The following is a 25,024-nucleotide window of genomic DNA, read 5'->3' on the forward strand; positions in this document are numbered from 1 at the left end:
TTTTAATTAGATAATTTTATCATTTAATAAATAAAAAATATTTTTTTAATAAAATAAAGAGTTGAATGTTTTATTTTATTTGAAAATAACCGATTATATAAATTTTTAAAATATTTTTAGAAAATTATATATACATATATATACATATATATATATATTAAATTCTATTATTAAATTATAATATTAATACAAATTATAATTTCCCAAATAAAAAAATGTAGAAAATAAATTAGGCATTTGGGTTTACAAATTGATTCTTCAAATTGCAGCCGTTGATGGCGTTTTTGTTGATACACAAGGAAGATCCAAAGCTGCACCCGCCTTAAACCACGAGCGAGTCGCTGTGACAGATAAAGCTAAACGGTAAGGCGTGCGTGGAGTGGAAGTGGAGGAAGAAGAAGAACAAGAAGAAGAAGAAGAAGAAGAAGAAGATGAGCGTTTCACATTTCGCGGTTCTATCGTGTTGTCGTCCACTCGTCCCTTCACTGTACTCTACTATCTTTCTCTGCGTTTTTGTTCTTCAGTTCACACTTAGGTTTTGTGATTTTAATTGGAAGTTGGAAACACCAGGTCGCGTGCTTCAGGGCTTCGTTCTCGCATACGCTGTTGTACTACTTTAACTGCTACTTCCACAGAGACTCCCACTCCCACCTCCGTAAAGTAATAGTAATCATTGGATTTTTTTTTTTAAAATTTTTGGTGTGAATTAAGTAGCAATCTGTGTCGTTATTGATGTTTGTTTTTTTGACAGGAAACGAGTAGTGTCGGGGGTTCAGCCCACGGGCTCAATTCATCTTGGAAACTATTTTGGAGCTATCAAGAATTGGGTTGCCCTTCAGGTGTACCATTCACAGCCTCTTTCCCTTTCTTATTCCAGGGTGTTGTTTTGAATTGCACAAGTAATTTAATTGGCAATGACAGTGGCATAATGCGACTTGGATAAATTGGTTTATGCATGAGAAGTTTATTTCATTTTTCATCTTATTGTCTTCTCCGCTCAGACCCTTTATTGGATTCCATAATTGAAATGCTGCTTGATTGTCTCGATTCACAAATTTGCATATTTCTTAAGACGTGATATTTTTTGTTTTGCAGAATGTTTATGAAACTCTTTTCTTCATTGTGGACCTGCATGCGGTATGTCCAGATTCCTTATACTACCTAGACTTACGAAGTGCTCAATGATGTTTTGTTTGAGCCATAGGTCTGTGCTCATATAACTATTTTTTGGGTATATAATATCATGTGATAGAATCTTGAAATTCTTGATTTTTCTTGTTTTGCTCTGCTTCTGTTCTGTAGTGAGTTTACTGTTAGCACAAGTGTGTACTTTAATTTATTGTGCCATTTACTCTTTCTGAGACCAATTCACAAATAAGTCCTTTAGTTTGGGGTTTCTCATCAACGATGCTTAGCAGCTCCGCCAAGGAAATTCTCACATTTACTTATAACAGAGGATAAAGATCCAGAATTTTAGGATACTTTAAGTTCACCTTTCTTTAGATGTACATTTTTATCTAGCGTTGGGATTTTGATTGGAATCCCCACATTTTATCCTTCTTGATGGTAGAAAGAGCGGCCAGACTTTCGTAGTCAAAGATGTACAACCTATGAAGCATGGATGCTGGATGTTACATGGACTCAGACATATATAGCATTGTTCCAGCAAATTTCAAGTGTCTTATTAGGATATGTAACATGACTTCATGTTTGACCAGTGTGTCTTACTGTTTTTCTTTTAAATGTCCATGCTTCAAAGTTGCACTTTAAAACTTGATCAGGCTAAGTATTGGTTTTCTGAGAGGATTTTGTGGACTAATTTTATGCTTTAAATTGATTTTCATTGTACTTAATTACTGGTCAATGCTAGTTTTCTGTTTTCTTGATTTTGAATGATACTGTCCCATTTCTCATCCCTTTGGATTTGATCTTACAGATCACATTACCATACGACACCCAACAATTATCTAAGGCTACAAGGTCAACTGCTGCTATTTACCTAGCATGTGGAGTGGATCCTTCCAAGGTTCTTTGCAACTTTTGCTCTGAACGTTTTGGAAAGAGTATTTATGTTGGGAGTATCGAGATCACTGTGGATAAATGGCATTCGTTTTGTGCATACAGGCTTCAGTATTTGTACAGTCTCATGTTCGTGCACATGTTGAATTGATGTGGCTGCTAAGTTCCACGACACCTATTGGTTGGCTGAACAAAATGATACAGTTTAAAGAGAAATCTCGCAAGGCGGTGCGTTCATAGCTGTATGAATTCTTAATTTCTATTTTATAATTTTTTTTATTCTTTTTTTATGGATATAATTTGATTTTTACAAGTTTTATCTCATTACTTCATTTCTATCTGTATTTTTCCTTCTTAACAGTTGTATTCTTGAAGTATTTTAGTTCAATTTGATTCTTTAATTAAGCAAACTTTGGGAATAAGATTTCTTCTGGACTGACTTTATCTTTTCATATTGTGAATAATTGGAAAATGAAAAGAAAATCTCTTCTTTTGTTTTGAATGTCAAGAACTTGACTGTGCACCACACCATTTTTGAGCTCGGGTTGTTCTTCAATGCTCTGTAGTAATACCGACTGTTTACCTTTTGGTCACTGCTCTTTAAATAATGGAAGGCAGAAGCTTCTGGTCAGATATTTAGGCCTTGATAATGAATAAAGCCTATTCTAAGAATAAACTAATAACATATAAGCTCAATGTTGTCAAAATTTGAGATTTAGTGTAAGATTGGGAAGTAAAAGGTTGTAACTTAAATGTAAAACTATACTTAAGCACATACAAGTATGTAGAAAATAATACAAAATAATGAAAATAACCTCTCAATCACTTGTCAAACTAAACTTAAATGAAAATTCATTAGCATGAAATCCAATACAACTCATAACTCATTTACTTACGTAAGTTATTCATAACATATCTCAACTAAAACATGAGAAAATAGTCTAAATGTGCAATTATAGGGTAGAATCTAGATTCTTGATATTTAGTCTAGTAGCAAATTGCTAATTTTTTCCAGATAAAAACATAAAGTCAGAAACAGAGAATAGAGAGAGGGTGAGGGGCACTTGATGTGAGAGAAGGTTTCTCTCTGCTACTAGCTCTACTGAGCCCCAGGCCAAAGTGCTATGGTGAGTGATGGAAGAGGGCCAAGCACAACCTCATATAAAAAGACAAGAGCCAAGACGTGAGCATCCAAAGCCAAACCAAGAGCGTCTAGGCCAAAGGAAGGAGCGTCTAGGCCAAAGTGAAGAGCGTCTAGCACAAGGTGGAGAGCGTCTAAAGGGAGAGCATCTAGAAGGAAGGGTAGACCGTCTAGGACCTATTACTAGGTCCATGACCAAACTACGGATGTGAGACTTGGGCCAAGCTATGGATGGGAGAAGAAGCAACTTGTATATGCTACATGAAGGCCCATTAAGGATAGCTTAGTATTAGTTGTGGTGTAAATAGCATAAACTTGATTCCATGAGACTTGACCTAGATTTGCTAAAGATTTTGTCACTTTCTAGAAGGATTCTCCACATGGCCATGTGCTCCATGTGATGTAAATTTGCATTTCATTTTGATTAGCATTAGGGTTGCATTATGGTCCTCCTTAGCCTATAAAAGGAGGAGCCTACACCTTGTATTTTCAAGATTGAATAAAGTATTGTTATGCTGCCAATTTAGTGCCATACATTACTCCTTGCCTAACTTCTAGGTTTTAATCTTCATTTCACCACCTTCAAAGGGGCTGGTCGAACCTCCCCATTTCCACACTCTTCATGCACCTTCAAGGTCACCACACCTCTAAATGATGGATTTCTTATGAGCTCTTCTTGGATGTTTGTTGAAGATGGTGTGGAAGCTTAATGGAGGAGATGGACAAGGTCCATCATCTCCTCCTTCTTGAGAAGATCTATCCTCAGATCTACGGACTTGATCTCGAATAGCAGCCTCTTGTTTCGCCAAAGCTTGTCCTCCTGGATCAAACGTCCACCTATAGAAATCATCAAATAAAGCATAGGTGTTAGTTTGAAAATCAATTTTACTATGTTGCCATTTTTGTTTTTCTTTTGGTTTTGGCAACTTTGGACAATGTATCTCTTTTGATTGTTGTATGTGTTCTCTAATCATCTTATGCATTTTGAAATGTTCATTTGTGGTTACTTTCTCTTTAGGCATAAATCCTATAGGAGATGGTAACAACTTAAAAGGAGAAAGATGATTTAGCCCACATATAACCTCAAAAGTAGAAATACAAGTAGTTTTGTGAACTACTTTATGGTGTGTATGCTCATCTCTAGAGTTGTGTTTGTCCTTTATGATTATTCTAGGCATAGAAGAAAGAGCTAGATTTTCAAATGTATTTTGACCATGCCTTTGAGGATGATAAGAATTTAAAGTGTACAACTTAGTTACAAGTTTTCCAAAGAGAATCCTTAAATCATGGTTTGCGAAATTTGGAGCTCTATCCAACACTATGCTTGAGGATAAATCATGAAGATGTAGCACTTCTCTAGAGAAGAGTTTATCCATGAAAATCGAATCAAAACCTTTTGTTGTCCTAGGAAGCTCTAATATGAAATTTGTGTCTTCCCAAGGATCATTTGCAAAAGGTGAAGGAGCATAGAGTTCTTGAGACATTGCCTTAGCTGTAGTTTGAAAACAAGAATTTTACCTAAGGTAATGTCTTTGAACCTCTTTTCTCATGGGGGACAAAAGTTTTCCTTTTAAAAGCTCTAGAGTTTTATCAACTCTAATTTGGCCCATGAGTTCTCCTTCATGAAGACTTTTTCTCTTATGTGTAAAGATAGTCTCGTTGTTACAACCATTGTTTATGAGAATTTGTACACTTTGCAATGGTTGTCTCAATAAGACATGACAAGTTGCTCTAGGCATTACTTCACATAAAAATTTGTTTTTGTAGATGCTTATAGATAACTTGACATTCACTTGGTGATATCCTAGCACATATGAGAAATAATCTACTTCATCTTTATCTATGCAAGCTTCTTTTAAAGACTCTTCTTTTTTGCTTATGCTTGCAAGTGTTCCTTTACAAGAGGTAAGGCTAGGTTGTTCAACAAGAAGCATATTTTCAAAGGTATTTTTAATTTGCTTGTCTTGTTGAATGACCTTGTGGGAAGAAACACTCTTCTCCCACGCCTTCTATTTCCCAAAGGTTGTTTTCTCTTGCTTTTCTATTTTTAATATGCTTGTAAGGGGTGTTATAAGATATTCCTCATTCTTTCTAGATTCACACCACCCCTCACTTGGCTTTTCTTTTTCTTTTTCTTTAGCTTCCCTTTTGTCTTCCTCTCTTTTCTTTTGTATCTTTCTTTCCTTCTTTTCTTTATAGGAAGCAAACAATTTTTCTACCCTCATTTCCCAATCTAAGCAAGCTTCTACATTTTCTTTTCCATGGAAATGGGATAGGTCTACCCTAGCCTCTCTTGGGCTTTCTTGTTCTCTTCTATCTCTTCTATATCTTCTAGGGGGTGCTTGATAATAATCTTTTATTCTAAGGCTTCCCTCCCCAAAAGAATCATTATCTTTAGAGATAGATGCATGACAAGGTAATTTTTTTGAAATTTGAGACTTCTCATCCTTTGCTTTAGTCAATTCATTAGTTTTGGTCTCATTCTCCAATTGTTTAGATGAAATTGATTGAATATCCTTGGAAAGTTGTTTCAAAAGGGATTTGATGGATTTCACATCACTTTTCATAGACTTTGAAGAATGAGAAGACATGACTAGAACTTTGTGTCTAGAAATGTTTTACTTTGAGAAAAAATGAGGGAAGTTAAAGAAGGTAGTTTTCCAGGTAAGAGAGGTGAGTCACAATGGACTACTTAAATACCAAGTCTTGCCTTAGCCAAAAACTATCCCTTAAGATCTTCCACAAATCTTTCTCTTGGTAAACCACTTAAAACACAATGAGGTTGGAGAAATCAATTTTTTTAATGCAAGAAACAATGCAAACTATCTAACAACCCAAGCAAAATTATCAAAGCTTAAACAAGACAAAAGCAAAGCAAATAAGCGTAGCTAACTAAAGGCAAATGATGTAATTAAAGCAATTAACAAGTGCTAAGCTAGATAGTTTTAAGCTAGTCGGCCCTAGGTGAGGCTTCTTGGACACTTGGAGCCCTTGAAGACACACTCACCGTCTAATTGCGTAATTAACAAGTAATTAACAAGAGTTAAGTTGCAAAGATATTAGATGGAACTCCCTTTGTTGATTTTCTATTTGCACTTCCTTTGTTGTCTCTTCTTTGTTGGGCCTTCCAATGTGTGTGGTGTATTTAGTATGTGTTTGTTGCTGCCCTTGCCTTTGTTCCTCTTGGAATTAGGTAATTAAAATCTTCAATCCAGCACCTATCAAGCAAAGCTAGACTCCTCTTAAGTCAATACCCACTCAACAAGTACCAATTGATATTTAATCCACCACAAAGCTTAGAGGTCAAAGAAAGAAAGCAAGAAACAAATTAATTTGAAAAACAGTACCACACAAATGGAATTAAATGTGACAACTAGAAAGAGTTCAAATGAAATTAGACAAGCAAATAAAAAGGTACGCAAAGAAAGGGATGGCACACAAAAAGGAACCTATGGAATAGCACTAAATTTGATTTAAAAACCAAAAATAGCGCCACTGAAACAAATTGTTGTGGTCCAGAATGCGTGATTTTCACAGATTTATGCTGAGCTGGCCTTTTAATATTTGCTTATGAAAATTGATATTCAAACATATCAAGATCTCAACAAATTTTTGGCGTTGGTTTCACTCCAAACACATGCACCATTTTTTTTTAATAAATTTTCTAAAATCAGTGTTCAGATTCGCCAGTTGTAGCGTCAGGATTGCACACTGCTTTTGTAATATTTATCATTTTTTTTCTATTTCTTTTTTTGAACTGATTCTTTTTTTGTCCTTTCTCTAACACCTCAATCTTTCAAAATCCAGAGGATCAGAATTTTCTTATGTGTAAATTAATTTTCATAAGCAAAATCAGTCAAAACAGAATGGTGGAAACAGAGGATTCTGTAAATCTGGAAATAAAAACAGAAAGATATACCAAAAGAAACACAATGGAATTAGTGTAAGGAATTTGTGTGGATCTAACACACAAATATGAACTCAAACTAAAAATAAAAAGCACCAAAGGATCAAAAACACAGCAGATTCAGATCAAACATTTATACCAAAATCAAGAAACAAATAAGCCAAAAAAAAGTACTACTAAGATTTGATGACAAATATGGAAACACAAGACTTGACAAAACTTATAGATTCATAAAATAAAATGACTCAAGCATTAATATGAACTGAATGAAAATTGCAATCAAGACTCAAATGCCTAAAAATAAAAACAGCAACACAAAATAGCAAGAATCCTACACAAAATTGAAATAAGATGTTCAAGCACAATTTGAACAAAAACTACCGATTGAATTGAATAGAAAAGCATTCAAATCATATTAAAAACAGAAAAACAGCAAGACAACTTGGAATCAAGATGAACAACTAGGAAATAAGAACTCAAAAAGAAAAACACAAAGAGATACTCATCTTTGAAGAACCATAGCTCATGATACCAAATGATGGATTTCCTATGAGCTCTTCTTGGATGTTTGTTGAAGATGGTGCAGAAGCTTAATGGAGGAGATGGACAAGGTCCTCCTAAGAGGTGTGGTGACCTTGAAGGTGCATGAAGAGTGTGGAAATGGGGAGGTTCGGCCAGCCCCTTTGAAGGTGGTGAAATGAAGATTAAAACCTAGAAGCTAGGCAAGGAGTAATGTATGACACTAAATTGGCAGCATAACAATACTTTATTCAATCTTGAAAATACAAGGTGTAGGCTCCTCCTTTTATAGGCTAAGGAGGACCATAATGCAACCCTAATGCTAATCAAAATGAAATGCAAATTTACATCACATGGAGCACATGACCATGTGGAGAATCCTTGTAGAAAGTGACCAAATCTTTAGCAAATCTAGGTCAAGTCTCATGGAATCAAGTTTATGCTATTTACACCACAACTAATACTAAGCTATCCTTAATGGGCCTTCATGTAGCATATACAAGTTGCTTCTTCTCCCATCCATAGCTTGACCCAAGTCTCACATCCGTAGCTTGGTCATGGACCTAGAAATAGGTCCTAGACGGTCTACCCTTCCTTCTAGACGCTCTCCACCTTGTGCTAGACGCTTTTCACTTTGGCCTAGACGCTCCTTCCTTTGGCCTAGACGCTCTTGGTTTGGCTTTGGATGCTCACGTCTTGGCTCTTGTCTTTTTATATGAGGTTGTGCTTGGCCCTCTTCTATATGGTGAGACTTGAGAGGAAAAAAGTTACAGAACAAAGGGTTTCATTGGGGTCTTTGGGGAAGAAGAGAGGATTAAAAGAGATGGCAGAGACCTGTGTCTGTTTTGCGATGGGATTTGTACCTCATCAAGTTTAGAAAAACTGAATGTATTTATTTTTGGGTTGAGAAAACCAAATTGGCACCCACTTTTTGGTAGAATTGTGCAAGTTGCTGACTCACAATTCCACACTCCAACTTGATGATTCCATCAGAGCATGATTCTGCTGGTTGGTTTGCAAGGCCTTGGGAAAATTGTAGAATCATGTGATTCCATGGTTAAAATTGTAAAAGGCAGTTTTAACAACACTGTGTGTGCTATTTATACACGTTTCATCATGACGGATTGTACTATGTAGCTTGTCTTTGACCAATGTACGTTTGCTAAAGCAGGCCCATTTTTTTCTTCAGTGCTCTCGAACTGGCTTGTATGTTTTCATTTGTACATATAATAGATTCTTATGGAATTGGATATGTAGGGAGATGAAGAAGTTGGGGTTGCTCTTTTGACTTATCCTGTTCTGATGGCTTCTGATATACTTCTATATCAGGTGATTTCTGACACTCTACCTTGTGGAAATTTTGTAAGTCTTGAATATAGTAGTGAAAGTTAAAAAGCCTAAATAAGTAAGCTAATGTTACCTAATAGGATTGCAGCTTTGCTTGATTAGTTTTTGCAATCTCAATTTATTTTTGAAAAAATTGTTTAAAATGCATTATATTAAATTTACATTGAATAAGAATAATTCTTATAATTGCAGCATGCTTCTGCAGTCTGATCTTGTCCCTGTTGGTGAAGATCAAAAGCAGCATTTGGAGTTGACTCGGGACTTGGCTGAACGGGTTAATAATTTATATGGAGGGAGAAAGTGGAAGAAGTTAGGGGGGTGAGTAATTGTTTCTAAACTGGAGATAAATACCATCACATCATGGGGTTGGAATTCTTTACCTTTTATAGATTTTACATTGGGCTTGACCTATTTTACTTTCATTTTGCTCCTTTATGACAGCCGAGGAGGTACTATATTTAAGGCAAGTTATATATCATCCGATTAAAAGGAGCTAATGAATCATAAGACAATGGAAATGTATTTTTTTCTAACAGCACTTTCTGGGATGCAGGTTCCAGAACCCCTTATACCTCCAGCTGGTGCCAGGATAATGTCCCTAACGGATGGCCTGTCCAAGGTTTTCTATTTTTTACTGCTTATATGTACATACACTACACACCCAACATTTCTGTTTCTAATTATCAGCCTGTTCATTTGCTCTATAAGTCGTTGACTCTTGAAAATTCAACTGTAATGTTAGATAGTTCTGTTTTACCATCAAAGAGTACAGAATGCAGAATGTTAGGCAATAGAAATTAAAGTAGATTGTCTGCTATCAATGTCATTTTTTAGGAATTGGAAAGCAGAATGATATTTATTGATTTGAACTTATATATTTTTTCTTACATTTATTTTGGATTCAATTTTGTAGATGTCAAAGTCTGCACCTTCTGATCAATCCAGAATCAATATTCTTGATCCTAAAGATGTAAGTAAGAATAATTCTCTATTTGTAGGCCTTACTGTATGGTGCATAATGTACTTTTGTAAATACTAGATTATTAGGATAAAAAATATTCTCAATATCTCCATAGTAATTAGGAAAAAAATATCTTCAAAATCTTCCTATCTATTTCAGCATATTTTTATGGTGAGAATGTAATTGGTGTAATTGATTTCAATAAAAGAATTTTGATCTCTCACTTGTCAATGATTTTTTTTTTAACTTGTATGAAAAATGGAAATGTAAATAATCATCGACCAAATTTATTATGTCGATATGATGCAATAGATATGAAAGTCAGATTACATTTTGATTGTGTTAAATAGTTTTGTAGGGTAGTACAAAAACATGCTTGATCGATTGTTAGTCCATCATATTCTCTTGTCCATTGTTTTTCAAAGTCTAATAACATAAATTGCATGTGCATCATTTGATGAAATTTGAACTGCTAGATCTTGTTATTACCATTGCCTTTTTGTTTGTGCTTTTAGAAGAAAATAAAATGTTATTGTGTGATCTTTTAAAAGTCCAAAATGACATTATTCCTTTTTTTTTGAAAGTGGACTTTAAGTATAACTCAACCTTACAAAATTGGTTTGTAAGGTGGGATTTGCACTTATATAATTTATTCATATTTCTAGTTGATGTGATATCTCCAACATTATCCTATCAATTATGCTTTTACTTTCAGCTAATTTTTAAATATTTTACTCATTTATTCTGAGAGAGAACAGTGGAGGTAGTTTTAGATAAATTAATTAACTAGAGAGATAGCACAGAAAATTTAAGGATATAACAGGTAAAAATGATTTTAATATACAGTATAAATGAGGAATCAAGGACGCTGATGTATTTCTTAGTCTATGTTCTATATAGCCTTATAAGAAAGATAAAGATAAATGGAGGAGGTAATGACACATGTTTTTGGGACACTAGCATAGGTTGGGATTTGTGAAGAATTAGGAGGATTAGTTTCAAAGCTTTTAAATAATGTGCATAAAGTGTTACATCATGGAGACGTACATTAGAAAAAGTGAGGTTCTTATTCACAAAAATAAAAGGAGAATCATATATATTTTTTTAATTTCTCATTGAAATAGATCTATGCTATTATGGAGTCTTAGGTTAAAATTGCTTTTGTTCTCAAGTGTAGCAGACTTGACTGCTTGAATACAGAGACATGACTTCCGTTTTTTATGATTATGTGTATTTAATTTGTGATGAATCTTGGTGTGATGACATAGTTGTTGCCTCATAACCTAGATCATGGGTTCAAATTTGGGGTGGGGGTGTAAGTCTGTAGCTACGTGATAACTGTTTTAGTTGCATTCAGTTTTCAAACAAAAGTAAGTTCCCTCTAGTGTGGTATAGGTCAACCTAGGTCGAATCCCCAAATACACAGTGTTATATTTCCATTGTTCATATTCTCCTTATACAAATTAAAATTGGGGGGAAACTTGAATTAAACGAACTATAAAGCGAACTGAAAAGTAAAACAGAGTGAATACTAGACTGTCTATAGACAATTGTCTGATGGACCGTCTAGCAACACTTGAAAATGTATAGACAAAAATATTAACTGTTATTGCCAGTTGACTCGATTATCTTTGCGCGCCTACGACGATTACACGCCCAATTGCCTCTACCTTCGTCGGTGCCTTCTCTCGATCAAACACCTGAAATCACAAAGACAAAGGGCGCCCTAGAGGCCGTTTGCACTCCGACGCTCAAGTTAGTGTATGGCTAGGAAACACCAATGTAAGCTGTAAAAGCTCTTTGTGTGTATTTGTATGTCTGTTAGCGTAAAGCTGCGTATGAATCGCATACCTTATTAAGTTTGATACTACCCTTTATATACTCTAGGGTTTCCAATGATTTCGCTAACCATAATTAGGTTTACTGAGGGTGTGTCTTAGTGCCGCTATCACCCACTCTTTGGACAATCCAGCGCGTAAGGCTCTCTTGCTGGAGGGCGACCTCTGACGGATGACCACCTGGGTACCAACTTGTGCACCTAATCTCTGGGGCCATCCGCCCTGGGAATGCCCTAGTTGTTCACGTCCCATGCATGCAGTTTACCCCTGGAATGTGACCCTCACAGGTCGTATCTCTTCCAGTCACTTCTATTTAGAGTTTTAAGACTTAACAATTGGGTAGGCCTTGAATCGGGCCACAAAACTGATCTAAACTAACTGTTTTAGCTTCTTTCTTTTCAGAGCAGTGTTGACTATCTAATGCAAGTTGACTGCTGACTTTTGATCCTCTATTGCCTTTTTCTGCATAATTTCTGCTAGTTAAGTTCTGGTTTCGAATCTTCATTCAAGCTTCCAAGATCAAAATGAGTTCGAAAATTATTCCTTCAAATGATCAAAGCACTTGTTAGACGATTCAAGCAAAATATAAGCTGTAAATTGCAATTTTTATAACGTTTTTGTAAAAAATCTATTATTTTGGAGAAATTACAACTCTAATCTAAAAGCAGAAAATAAGAACAAAAAATAAACCCTCAAGGAAATGTAATTAGTCTAGAAAAATACTAGAAAACCAAGAGTTATCATCACTACCCTCCCTGCATCTCCACTAGTTGAGAATACTGAATATTTTTGTTGTCCTTCCTTCTTTGACTAGGCTTCCCTAGTAGGTGTGCGCTTAATTTGCAATCTTTGTTTGTCACCCATACTCAATGAACTATTGCTTGCAACTTACATATTGATATTTGAGTAAATTTAACTATGAATAAAAGTTTTCTATCTTTCCTTAAATCTTTGTTTGCCTTTGCTTGCTCTTGACCAAGTTTACTTATTTTATTTTGTAGCTTATAGCAAACAAGATCAAACGTTGCAAAACTGATTCATTTCCAAGGTTAGTACAGGCAATATTACTATATGGTGATATTTGTCCTTTAGTCTATAAATACTTTTTTTTTCCTCATTTACCTGTTTTCTATAAATCATTCTTTTTTGGTGTGCACTTTATGACAAATCTTACAGCTTGGAATTTGGCAACTCTGAGAGGCCTGAATGTAATAATCTTCTTTCCATATACCAGCTTGCTTCAGGAAAGGCGAAAGAGGTCAGAAATGTCACACACATATATATATTTATATATTTTTCACCAGTAATTATAATTTTTTCTGTTATCAATATGTTCTCAGTGGTTCTAGATGTATTTATTTCAATCAAATTTTTTTACCTTTCCGACTGTGTTTTTATTTTGTGTATGGTTTTACGTTTTCTGTGTGAAATGTAATGAAGTGTGTGCTTTTGGTCTTATAAAAGTAAAAAGAGTTGGCCTAAAAGTAGCAAGTGATACATGGCAGAATCGCCTTATGTTTAGCTTTGGTTATTGTAGATTTTATCCACTAAAACAGTCATAACTGGTATTGAGATTGTTTATGGGATTAGCCATTGTTGATTATTTTAAACTGTTTCTTTCTTCCTTGATGAACTTCTATTTCATTACAAAAAGAAAAACGGCAAAGCCTTTTCTCACTGGATATAATACATAGATCAAACTATGCCAGTATGTTCTACTTCCTATTAAAATCCCAAATTCTGAAAATGCCATTAGGTGAATGTTTATTTTAATGGGGGGGTGGTTGAAAAAACGAGGCCTGCGTTATACTAAAAGGATATTTGGTTTTGCTAGGTCTATTTCGCTAGTATTAGTGTTTGATATGGAAGGTAAGGGTCAGGGTTGTATGATGGTGGTGCTTAGTATTTGGGGGTTGATGGTGGGTGTTGAGACATGTTGGTGAGTTGGCACAACGTTGACTTTAGTTTCTTGTTTCTTAGACTAGGGTACCTTCAGATAATTGCTCTCCATGTGGCCCGTTGGTGATTTGCCAACTTTTTTCTGAAATTTATACCCTTTCTTCAGCATAAATATGATCAATAAAATTTGGTTATAAAAAACACCAGCCATTGACCCAACATAAGGAGCTCCCAAGCAATGTTGTCAAAATCGCGAGACTAACTTGCATACTTGTATGATCCTGCAGTAAGGGATATGAAGCAAGCTAATGCACACAGCGGATTGGGAGGTGTGTGGATCGTAGTGGGATCTCATGGTCTCTCATGAAATTTGGGGATCATAGTGCTGTGTTGATTTGTTTGAGAAACTAGGGTTTGTGTTTAAAAAAAATCCAACCTGAAAAAAGCCCAACTCGTAAGGATGGCCCTTGTCTGCTAGTGTTCTCTTTTGCTAATGAGAAAAAAAAATAAACAACTCTTGATGCTGCTCTCATTAACACTCCCATCACCATCGATGTCATTGGCCATCACAGCACTTGCGTTGTTGTTTGTTGTTGCCGACGTTTGCTTCACCATCGTTGGCCATTACAACACTCAAGACCATTGTGTCACCATCTCCTACTCTCTCATCAACAGTGTTGGTGTTGACTTCATTGTTGTTGGTCGTTGCTTTGATTGCCAACTTTGTTCAGTTCTATAATTTTTCTATTGGATCGTACTCTTCATGACTTATTATTTTTCTTTTCCGTATTATTTTTAATGCATGCAGAAGTCTATAAATATAGTTTTTCGTATACTCGAAACTCTTATAAGTTGAGTTACGATTTTTTATCACCCTTCTGATTCTCTTACTATCTTCGAGTTTGGCAACTATTAAAGGAAAAGAAAGAATAGGGTAAATCCCTTGTGTATATTGAACACATAGGGTTATGTTTATATAGGAAAAAGAAACATATGGGCTAAGCCCATTACATAAATATGAGATATCTAACAATATCTATAATATCTCATAATATCAAATAATATCTAATTATATCTAATAATATCTAACACTCCCCCTCAAGCTGGTGCATATAGATCATATGTACCCAGCTTGTTACAAATGTAATCAATCCTAGGTCCTCATAAGGGTTTAGTAAAAGTATCTGCTAATTGATTATTTGAATTAACAAACTCAGTCTTGATATCTCCTGATATAATCTTTTCTCGAATGAAATGACAATCAATCTCAATATGTTTTGTCCTTTCATGAAAAACTGGATTTGAGCTAATATGAAGAGCAGCCTGATTATCACATAGTGTCATTTGAGTAACCTCTCCAAATTGCAATTCTTTAAGTAACTGTTTAAGCCAAATAAGCTCACAAGTAGCCGAGGCCATAGCTCTATATTCTGCTTCTGCACTAGATCTTGCCACAACACTTTGTTTCTTGCTCTTCCAAGAGATCAAGTTATCACCAATGGAGACACAATAACCAGAAGTTGACCTTCTATCAGATGGATCCTGCCCAATCAGCATCTGAATAACAAACGACTTTAGTATGGTTATTATGACCATATAACAAACCTTTTCCAGGAGAGCCTTTAATGTACTTCACTATACGAATGACTGCATTCCAATGATCTTCACATGGAGAATTAAGAAATTGACTCACCACACTGACTGCAAAGGAAATATCAGGACGAGTAACAGTGAGATAGTTCAATCTTCCAACTAATCTCCTGTACTTCTCAGGATCTGAAAGAGGCTCCCCCTGATTGGGTAGAAGCTTGACGTTGGGATCCATGGGAGTATCAACAGATTTCGAATTCATCAACCCAATTTCCTCCAAAATATCTAATGCGTATTTTCTTTGAGAGATAACAATACCAGTATTGGATTGTGCTACCTCAATCCCCAAGAAATATCTGAGTTTGCCAAGATCTTTGGTCTGAAAGTGTTGACAAAGGTGTTGTTTTACTTGTGAGATGCCATGGTGATCACTGCCTGTAAGAACAATGTCATCAACATATACTACAAGATAGATACACCCAGCACTCGAGTGACGATAAAAAACTGAATGATCGCCTTCACTGCGAGTCATACCAAATTGTTGAACAACATTGCTAAATTTTCCAAACCAAGCCCTAGGAGACTGCTTGAGGCCATATAAGGATTTGCGAAGACGACATACCAATCCAGAAGACTCCCCCTGAGCAACAAAACCGGGAGGTTGCTCCATATAAATTTCTTCCTGCAAATCCCCATTAAGAAAAGCATTTTTAACATCCAGTTGATAAAGAGGCCATTGTTGAAGAGCAGCCATAGCTATGAATAAGCGAACAGAGGCCATCTTTGCTACTGGAGAAAAAGTATCACCATAGTCTAAACCAAAAATTTGGGTATAACCCTTAGCCACAAGACGAGCTTTGAGACGATCAATAGTACCATCAGGACCAACTTTGATAGCAAAAATCCACCTGCAACCAACAACAGATTTCCTAGATGGTAAAGGAACAAGTTCCCAAGTTCCATTATTCTGAAGCGCATTCATTTCATCAAGCATGGCCTGACGCCAACCAGGATGGGCTAAGGCATCACCTACAGATTTTGTAATGGATACAGAAGAAATAGACGAAAGGCAGGTATAAAAGGGTTGAGATAGTCTATGGTAACTCAAAGCAGTATAATGTGGAGAGGGATTACGAGTAGAACGTATACCTTTACGGATAGCAATAGGAAGATCAGGTTCAACAGTCGGAGGTTCAACTATAGGAGCCGGAGGGGGATGAGGTGTTGGCACCAGAATAGAGTCTGCTGATGGACGATGAGACGGTTGACGACGACTATACACCTGAAGAGTTGGCGGCGGTGGTGAATTGTTAGGTGCACTAGGCACAACAAGAGGAATATTAACTTGATTAGATGAAGAAATTGAAGGAGAAGGACAAGACTTAAAGTAAAGGGAAGATTCACTGAAGGTGACATCTGCTGAAATAAAATAACGGTTTAAAGACGGTGAGAAACATTTATATCCTTTTTGTGATCTAGTGAACCCTAAAAAGACACATTTGTGTGACTTAGGAGATAATTTATCAAGACCAGGACTAAAATTATGAACAAAACATGTGGACCCAAAAACTTTGGGAGGTAAAGAGTGGAGAGGGTCATGTGGAAATAAAATAGAATGAGGAATTTTGTTATCTAAAACTGAAGATGGCATGCGATTAATGAGATAACATGCACTAAGAACAACATCACCCCAAAAACGCTGAGGAACATCACCATGGATTAAAATAGTACGAGTTGTTTCAACAAGATGTCTATTCTTGCGCTCAGCTACCCCATTTTGTTGAGGTGTATAAGCACATGAAGTTTGATGAAGAATACATAAGCCATAAATTTTTTAAAAGAATAAGAAAGATATTCACGTCCATTATCACTGCGCAAAATTCGGATGGAAATTCCAAATTGATTTTTAATTTCATTGTAAAATATTTGAAATATAGAAAACAACTCAGAACGGTTTTTCATTAAAAATACCCAAGTACATCTTGAATAATCATCAATAAAAGTAACAAAATATTGAAATCCTAAATTAGACTTAATACGACTTGGTCCCCAAATGTCAGAGTGAACTAAGGCAAAAGGAGATGAAGCATGTTGTGAGACACTACGAGGAAAAGAACTACGAATGTGTTTCCCTAACTGACATGACTCACACGATAAAGTAGACACATTAGACAAACTTGGAACAAGCTGTTGCATCTTGGCAAGACTAGGATGACCCAACCGAGCATGAATGAGAGATGGAGAATCCATAATTGCGCCAACATGTGCAGAGATCTGTAGTTGATAAAGTCCATGAGACTCACATCCGGTGCCAATCATCCGTCCCGAACTCCGGTCTTGTAAAGTAACAGAATCTTTGGTAAAAGAAATAACACAGTCAAGGGAACGAGTGAGACGACTAATGGATAATAAGTTAAATGGAGACCCAGGGACATAAAGAACATTATCAATAGATAAAGATGAAAAAAGATTAATAGTACCAACACCATGTGATGGTACCCTATATCCATTGGCCATGGTAACTGAAGGTAAATAACCCGTAGTAGATAGGGAAGAGAAAAAAGATTTATTACCAGTAATGTGATCAGTGGCACCTGAATCTAGAACCCAAGGGCCATGGGAAGTGGAGTGAGTGAGGCCAACAAAAGATGTACCTGAATGTGCAACAGAAGCTGTGGAACTAGGGTTCTGACGATCCTCATACCATTTAAGAAATTCATTGAAAATAGCAGGCTGGCTTGGGGTATCAATTGAAGTATGGTCCATGGTAGAAGGTTGCACAGGGGCAATTTGAGCAACCGCAACAGATCTAGGAGGACGACCATGTAAGGCATAACATCTGTCAATTTTGTGGCCAAGTTTGCCACAATGGTCACACTTGTGACACCCTTTGCCCGGCTTGTGAGGGCGAGTACGATCATTATGCTGAGATAAAGCAGAAGAGTCATCAACATGAGACGTTATATCAGCGGTGTGTTTACCTGGCACGCGCAAAAGGGTAGAACAAGTGGAAGTAAAATTGGGCACAATAGGAGATCCCAAAATTTGATCACGAACGTGAGAATAATCATCAGGAAGACCATGTAAACCCAATAACATGAAGAACTTGGATCTTTGTTCTAGTTCTTGAGAAGGAGTAGAGGCAGGAGGTAATAACTCATTAAAATCATGAAGAAGAGCATGAAGTTTACCTAGATATTCCGCCATTGTACCATCAAGACGTTTGGGAGCAACAATTGTGAGAAGATTTTGACACACACCATAAAGACGTTGAGTATCATTGGTGTATAATAATTTTGCTTGTTCCCAAACTTCTGAACATGTTTCATAGGTACGAAAAATTTGTTTTAAAGATGAGTGAATGGTCGATTTGATAACAATGCATAATTGAGCATCAATTTTCGACCAACGAACAACCTCATTTTCAGCAAGAGTAGGATGAGTAAGATGATCAACATAACCTTGACTCTTAAGCCATAATTTAATATCTGATGCCCAAGTGTCATAATTGGTTCCATCCAATTTGTCAATGGAAAGATGAACATTGACGTAATTAGTATAAATAGATGAATCCGACATAATGACTGAAGAAGAAGCCATAGTGGCAGCGGAAGCGGAAGAAGCCATAAAAGATAAGGACAAATCCAGTCACCGGTTAATTGGCGGGAGCAACAAAGATGAAGGCTCCGACAGCGATTCCGACGAGATTCCGGCGGCGGCTCTGGCGAAGGTCCGGCGAAGTTCCGGTGAAGGTCCGGCGAAGGTCCGGAGGCGGGTACGGCGAGACAGTGGGGGTGGTGGCTGGAAAATTCCAGGGAATAGTGGATTCACCAATAAAAATTGAACCCTAAACCCTAAACTCTAACCTTATGCTCTGATACCATATTAAAGGAAAAGAAAGAATAGGGTAAATCCCTTGTGTATATTGAACACATAGGGTTATGTTTATATAGGAAAAAGAAACATATGGGCTAAGCCCATTACATAAATATGAGATATCTAACAATATCTATAATATCTCATAATATCTATAATATCTCATAATATCAAATAATATCTAATTATATCTAATAATATCTAACAGCAACCTTGCTCCCAAAGTTCTTATTATATAGAAAAACATCTTTTGGTAATGTGTATAAAGAAATGAGGATTTCTAATATTGTATCTTTGAGTTGCACACACGTGTGTTATTTAATGAAACATTAGAGTACATTTATAGATACAAAGGATACAAATTGAATCCTAATTTACTGTATTGGATAATCCACAGATGTTGGCATGTGCAAAATAAGTAAAACATGTTATTCAAACCCCCCTCAAACTAGAGCATACTTGTTACAAATACATTCAACATGGGAGAACCTTGAAGTGATTTACTGAACATTCCAGCTAGTTAGTTGTTCAAGTTATCAAGTTGGTTGTGATTTCTCAGGGAAGCACCATTTCTCTATCAAAATGACAATTGTTCTCTATGCATTTGTTCCTTTATGGAAGACCAGGTTTGATTGAATATGAAGTGTAGCTTGATTGTTGCATATAAGCTTCGTGTGTTGAATGTCGCCCAATTTTAGTTGTTGTAGTAGTTGCTCAAGACACATAAGCTCAAATGTAGGTGCTGCTATAACAGTGTAGTATGCACTGCATTGAATGTGGAAACTCTTTTGTTTCTTCCTCTTCCACGAATTAGAGATGTTAGGCTAATGGGAAGTTGCGAAGTAGTTAACTAGGATGGTCTGTTATATGCTTGAAGGACAGGTATCTTTTTTTTTTTTAAATTCATGAATCATGATCATGAACTAGTCTTTCTCAAATTATGACATTAACACGAATATCCTTTAAACTTCCTCTCCTCAACATATTGCCGGAAATTGAGAATAATTCTAGGGCATTAATTTGTAAAATAATTCTTTCTAATCTGCCAGTCAAGATGAGATGTGCTGCTGAATTTTTGTTATGTAGAAAAGTTCCTGCTTAAATACCGAACTTTTAATTTATATAAATTAATCCCCAATCATGTAGTAGTTCTCGATTTTCTAATTCGTCAATTCTACTTGAAACTCATTCTGCAGGAAGTTGTTGAGGAATGCCAAAATATGAACTGGGGCACTTTCAAACCCCTTTTAACGGATGCCTTGATTGATCATTTACATCCCATTCAGGTTTCATATAGTAAATTACTTTTTGTGAAGAATGCCTAGTTGTTTTCTCTAAATTACCTTTTTTATTAGTCAGCATTTCTAATCAGTAAGTTGGCATAAGTATATGCTTGATGAGTAGTATTTAACTAGTTTTGAAAAATTCAATATTAAAAGAATGATTTTTACGTTTGGATTTGATTATATTATAATAAGTTTTGTTTGGATGGTTTTGCACTAAAAACTAGACACAAATCCCACAGGATTAGGTGGGAAAGAATCTATAAAATGGTGACATCCAAAACCTGGACAGTTTTATGCCTTAATATAAATGTGGATATGGATTACAAATAAAGTCACCATGTAATATTATTTTATTATAACAAGTGGGGAGTACTATCTTAGACTTCTGAACTGCCAAACCTACAAAATTACATTCAGAAAAAATAACAAATATTTTAAGGGTAAAATGTATTTGGTCTCTCAATATCTTGAAACTATCCACTATAAATATTTTATGTTTTTAGTCTCTATAAAAACACATGTTCTTAGTCCCTCAACATCACTTATGGTAAATTTATGAACTCAAAATGTGACAAACTGAATTTCAAGATATTTTAAAGGATAAAAAATATAAATCCCCCAAATACTAATTTTCTGCTGGAATGTGTTTTCAGCATACAAGAACCCACGTCATTTTATTTTTTTGCTGCCCAAACAATCAACTAACTGTTTAAAGAGAGAAATTTTGAGTTCAAATGTATTATATATAAGCTCAGAATTATATTTGAAACGGTTATCCAACACAATCTTAGTGTTATACGAAAAAAGTCAGTGCATAACTTTTTTTTCCCTACTTTGGCAGGTTCGCTATGAGGAAATCATGTCCGATTCAGGTTATTTAGATGAAGTATTGACACAAGGTGCTAAAAATGCAGCAGAAATAGCAGATACAACACTTCATAATGTTTATCAAGCAATGGGATTTTTGAGGAGACAGTGATAATTGATACCAAATGAATTAATATTGGCGAGACAGCAACTTAAAAGCTAACACATGGACGATTCGTGACCAGCTTCAAGATTTTGGCGTAATCTGTGAAAGTATACTTTGAAGTGGAAATATTATTTTTCAAATAATATTTGATATAAAGCCTAAAGGTCTCATAAGTTTTTGATGAAGTTTGTTATTGCCTTCATTTTTTCTTCTATCTCTTCCATTATTTACCTATATTTTATAATGAATTCAAATTGATAAATTGTTTCGACATTGTATTGTATTTGATGGAATCACGACCTAGTCATCTCAATTCTGTTCTTATCAAGTTCTCATGATGATTGATGAGCTCCTTAATTGGATCTTCATTTTACTAGCATCTGGAATAACTTCATGTGTGCTTACTCCACCCTCCCGAATCCAATGAATTGGACAGCCTCTTGTTTTTCAATCTATTTCTAGGCAGATGATACTGAAAATAAATTTCCTTAAAAGAAATAATTACATGAGACATCTTACAGCGCCATTATTTTGTTGATCAGTACAAATAAGCATGCATGCCCTTATGAAACTGGTGGAATGTGGAATGAGGCCATAGTGGCATTCTTATCAACATCGAATACTTACTGCAAGGGAGAATATTTTTGTTGCTTTGTTTGTTTGATGTACAGCAAGGAGTCTTTTTTTTTTCTTTCCTATTAGGAGTATTGTGATGCACCACAGAATTAGTTCGATGTACAATTGTGAATGGGATGGGGCATCTGCAAAAACCATTTGAGAGAAGTGCAAATTAATGACTGTGGCATTGCAAAATGCAAAACGTTTGCTAGCTTTTGTTCTCTTTCTTATGGGCACCGACAGAATAAATGATGTGTCTCTTATCAGAAACAGTATGCTGACTTCGTGTAAGGTGGGATGAACTGGAAAAAAGACATGCCAGGGTCCACTATTGGATTATTTAAAGTGAGATTCTCGAATGCAAATAGAGAAATTTTTTTATGTAATGTTTATGATATTTCAGTTCTTATGTGGGGACGGTTATATATGCCTATAAAGATCAACAATTATGTGATTCATGTATACCACAAACTTCTATGCAACGCACGAACATTAAGTATATTTGTATGTGCAATTAGACTCGGAATTTATGCCAGTTTGTATCAGAAAATATAATTATAGATGAAAATAATGTGTGATTATTTGTTAGAGATTTTTTTTAAATAGATGTTAATTTAAACAACTGATTTTATGGGAAGTTATTAAAAATATTTTTTTTCATTTCAATCAGATTTTAAACTCTATTTAATGTGTAGTCATTACAAAAGAATCGAAATTAACACAGAAAACTTAAAAATCAAAATCTTTTTGAAGTATTTTTTTTTTCTAAAAAACTTATAATTATGATTCTCTTCTCATATTAATCATCAGGATTGAATGATTGTTTTAGTGTCATCTTTTGGATTTATGATGATATTTATTGCTTGTGAATTATTCATCTTGGTTCCCCATCTCACTAGAACTATTCTGTGAATAGAATAGAGCAAGGTGCTATATCCTTTGGGAGAAAGTAGCTAATAAAGTTCTGTTGTGTGTATTGATGTCGTCTTTAGAGTTTAGATAGACAATGACTCTCAGAAAATGACAACGCATGATTGTTCTTGTTCTTTTAAGAAAAAAAAAACTGATGCAAATATATGTTTCTCAAAAGCAACAATACTTGAATAACTAACACAAAAAGAAGTGTTTTTTTTTATTACTTTTGATTTTTTTTAAATATCATAGAAATAGGTTCCATTTAGACAAGTCATTGATATTTTATGGAATAGAATATTTTTGGTCTGATAGAGTTTTGTCATTTATAGTGATTTTTTCTTAATTTTCCCAATAAAAAATACATGTGAACTATATAATTATTTCATGTAAATAGTTTTTTTTGAGGATTTTATATGACTGATTATTTGAAAAGAAAAAGTAAATTGATAAATTAATAAATTAATAAGATTGGCTAGTATTCTTTGTTTAGAATTGAACTTTAAATAAAAAGTCACCCTAATCAAATAATTTAGTTTAACTCAATTTAATGCTAAAAACTAACTGAAACAAAACCTATTTTTAGCAATTAATTTCATTTGACTTAATTATACTGAAAGCAAATATAAAACTAACTTTGAGTTTTAAGTTTTTAAATTAATTTTTATATTTATTAAGAGTGAATTATATTCCCCTTTTAAAAAAATATTACAATATCCTCCATTTGTATTCTATAATAATATATAGTTTGATTTATTTTTATCTTTAAAACAAATCACAACTCTCTCTCTTGAAATCTAGAATACTAGATTATTTTTTCTACTTTTTATATTAAAGTATATACGATGTTGTTATCCTCTAAATATTTAAAATTAAGTTTTGGTATTTTAATTTTTTTTTAATTTTTAGTCTTCTAATTCTAAAATGTATAACTTTCGGTTATCTAAGCAGTTTAAACAGCGATTTATAAAAAAAAAATGGTTTAAATAAAGTTTGAAGCACCAAAAGTGTTTATTTTGAAGATACCATTTAACTTAATATCATTAAAAGATGTTTTTAAATAAATAATTTTAATTTTCCAAATTATCTTCAGTCAGTATGTCTACTTTTTGTCTATACATTAAAATGATTTCTCTTAGTAAGAAGTTGCAAGCAAAGTACATGCTCTCGTAATGAAAAAAAAAATGTTTGACAGTTTTTGTCAGTATATTTAAGAAAATTAGACATGATGTTCAATGGAGACACAAATTGATTGACAGTATTATAAAAATAAGGAATTTAGTAACATATTTTGGTGAAAAAAATCACAAATATATTAATACTTGTTTTCTGTTAAAAAAAATATATTTGTAAATTTTATTTTTTTTATTGTAGTAAGATTACTTTTAACACAAAAAATAAAATAAAAAATCGAAATAATATATTTACATATGTGAAAAAAGTTTGAGTCAAGCTCATAAACATGTGAATATCATTTTGTCTCAATGTTAATTATAGTTAGAGAGTGGAAACTAAGAAATAGAAAAATAAAATAAAGAGGAAGAAAAATAGTAGAGGATGAAATTATTTTGAATTAAAAAAGTAAAATATATGAAAATTGAGATGATTTTTTTTATTAATAATTAGTATTATTTATTGTCTTCAATATTAATTTTTAGTTATTATTTATTATTATAATATAATAAACAAGAAAAATATCCATAATCAAATATGTAGTTCTTATAGTTGATTATGTAATCTCATAACTAATTATAAAATTAATTTACACTTCAGTTATAGTAAAAAATAACATAACATAATTGATTAATATACAATGCAGTAGATCATGTTGTGTCTGCATATAACTTTCCTTTCCATACTTTTCTTAGGAAAAACAAATCATGAAATTCATGTTTGCTTACATATTTTTGCTTATGCAAATAGCTCTTCAACCTATAAACGTATAAACTAAACATAAAAGAAGAGAGTTTCCAAATATACTTATAGAATTAATGAATCATAAAATTGGTAACAAAATTTAAAAGTTTGTTATTAAGAACATTAGTTCGGTTCTTAACAACTACACTTAATGAAATAAGACATATGCAAGTGGATCTTCTTCTTATTAAGAATTTCTATATTTCAAAAGCTTACAATTT

The 25,024-nt window shown here is 34.2% G+C and overlaps 1 protein-coding gene across 5 annotated transcripts; it reads left to right on the forward strand.

The window, feature by feature from the left end:
• Positions 1–252: 252 nt before the first annotated feature.
• On the forward strand, positions 253–21,669 carry OVA4 (Nucleotidylyl transferase superfamily protein). Of its 5 annotated transcripts, none has more exons than XM_068628215.2 (15): positions 253–487; positions 571–660; positions 752–839; positions 1,096–1,137; positions 1,937–2,026; positions 2,125–2,247; positions 8,844–8,915; positions 9,139–9,251; positions 9,375–9,396; positions 9,487–9,552; positions 9,847–9,903; positions 12,734–12,780; positions 12,909–12,990; positions 20,294–20,383; positions 21,225–21,669. In XM_068628215.2, exons 1-15 carry the CDS (start codon positions 432–434, stop codon positions 21,360–21,362), a joined length of 1,176 nt encoding a protein of 391 aa, XP_068484316.1. In that variant the 5' UTR covers positions 253–431; the 3' UTR covers positions 21,363–21,669. The 5 variants fall into 5 exon arrangements, 4 of the variants coding, with proteins under 4 accessions (XP_068484316.1, XP_090150928.1, XP_090150929.1 ...); XM_090294802.1 differs by having other exon boundaries at positions 271–487; positions 2,125–2,261; XM_090294803.1 differs by having other exon boundaries at positions 275–487; positions 9,126–9,251.
• The last annotated feature ends 3,355 nt before the right edge of the window (positions 21,670–25,024 follow it).

Source organism: Phaseolus vulgaris, chromosome 9, assembly GCF_051622355.1.
Source record: "Phaseolus vulgaris cultivar YP4 chromosome 9, ASM5162235v1, whole genome shotgun sequence".
In the NCBI taxonomy this organism is placed as follows: Eukaryota; Viridiplantae; Streptophyta; class Magnoliopsida; order Fabales; family Fabaceae; genus Phaseolus; species Phaseolus vulgaris.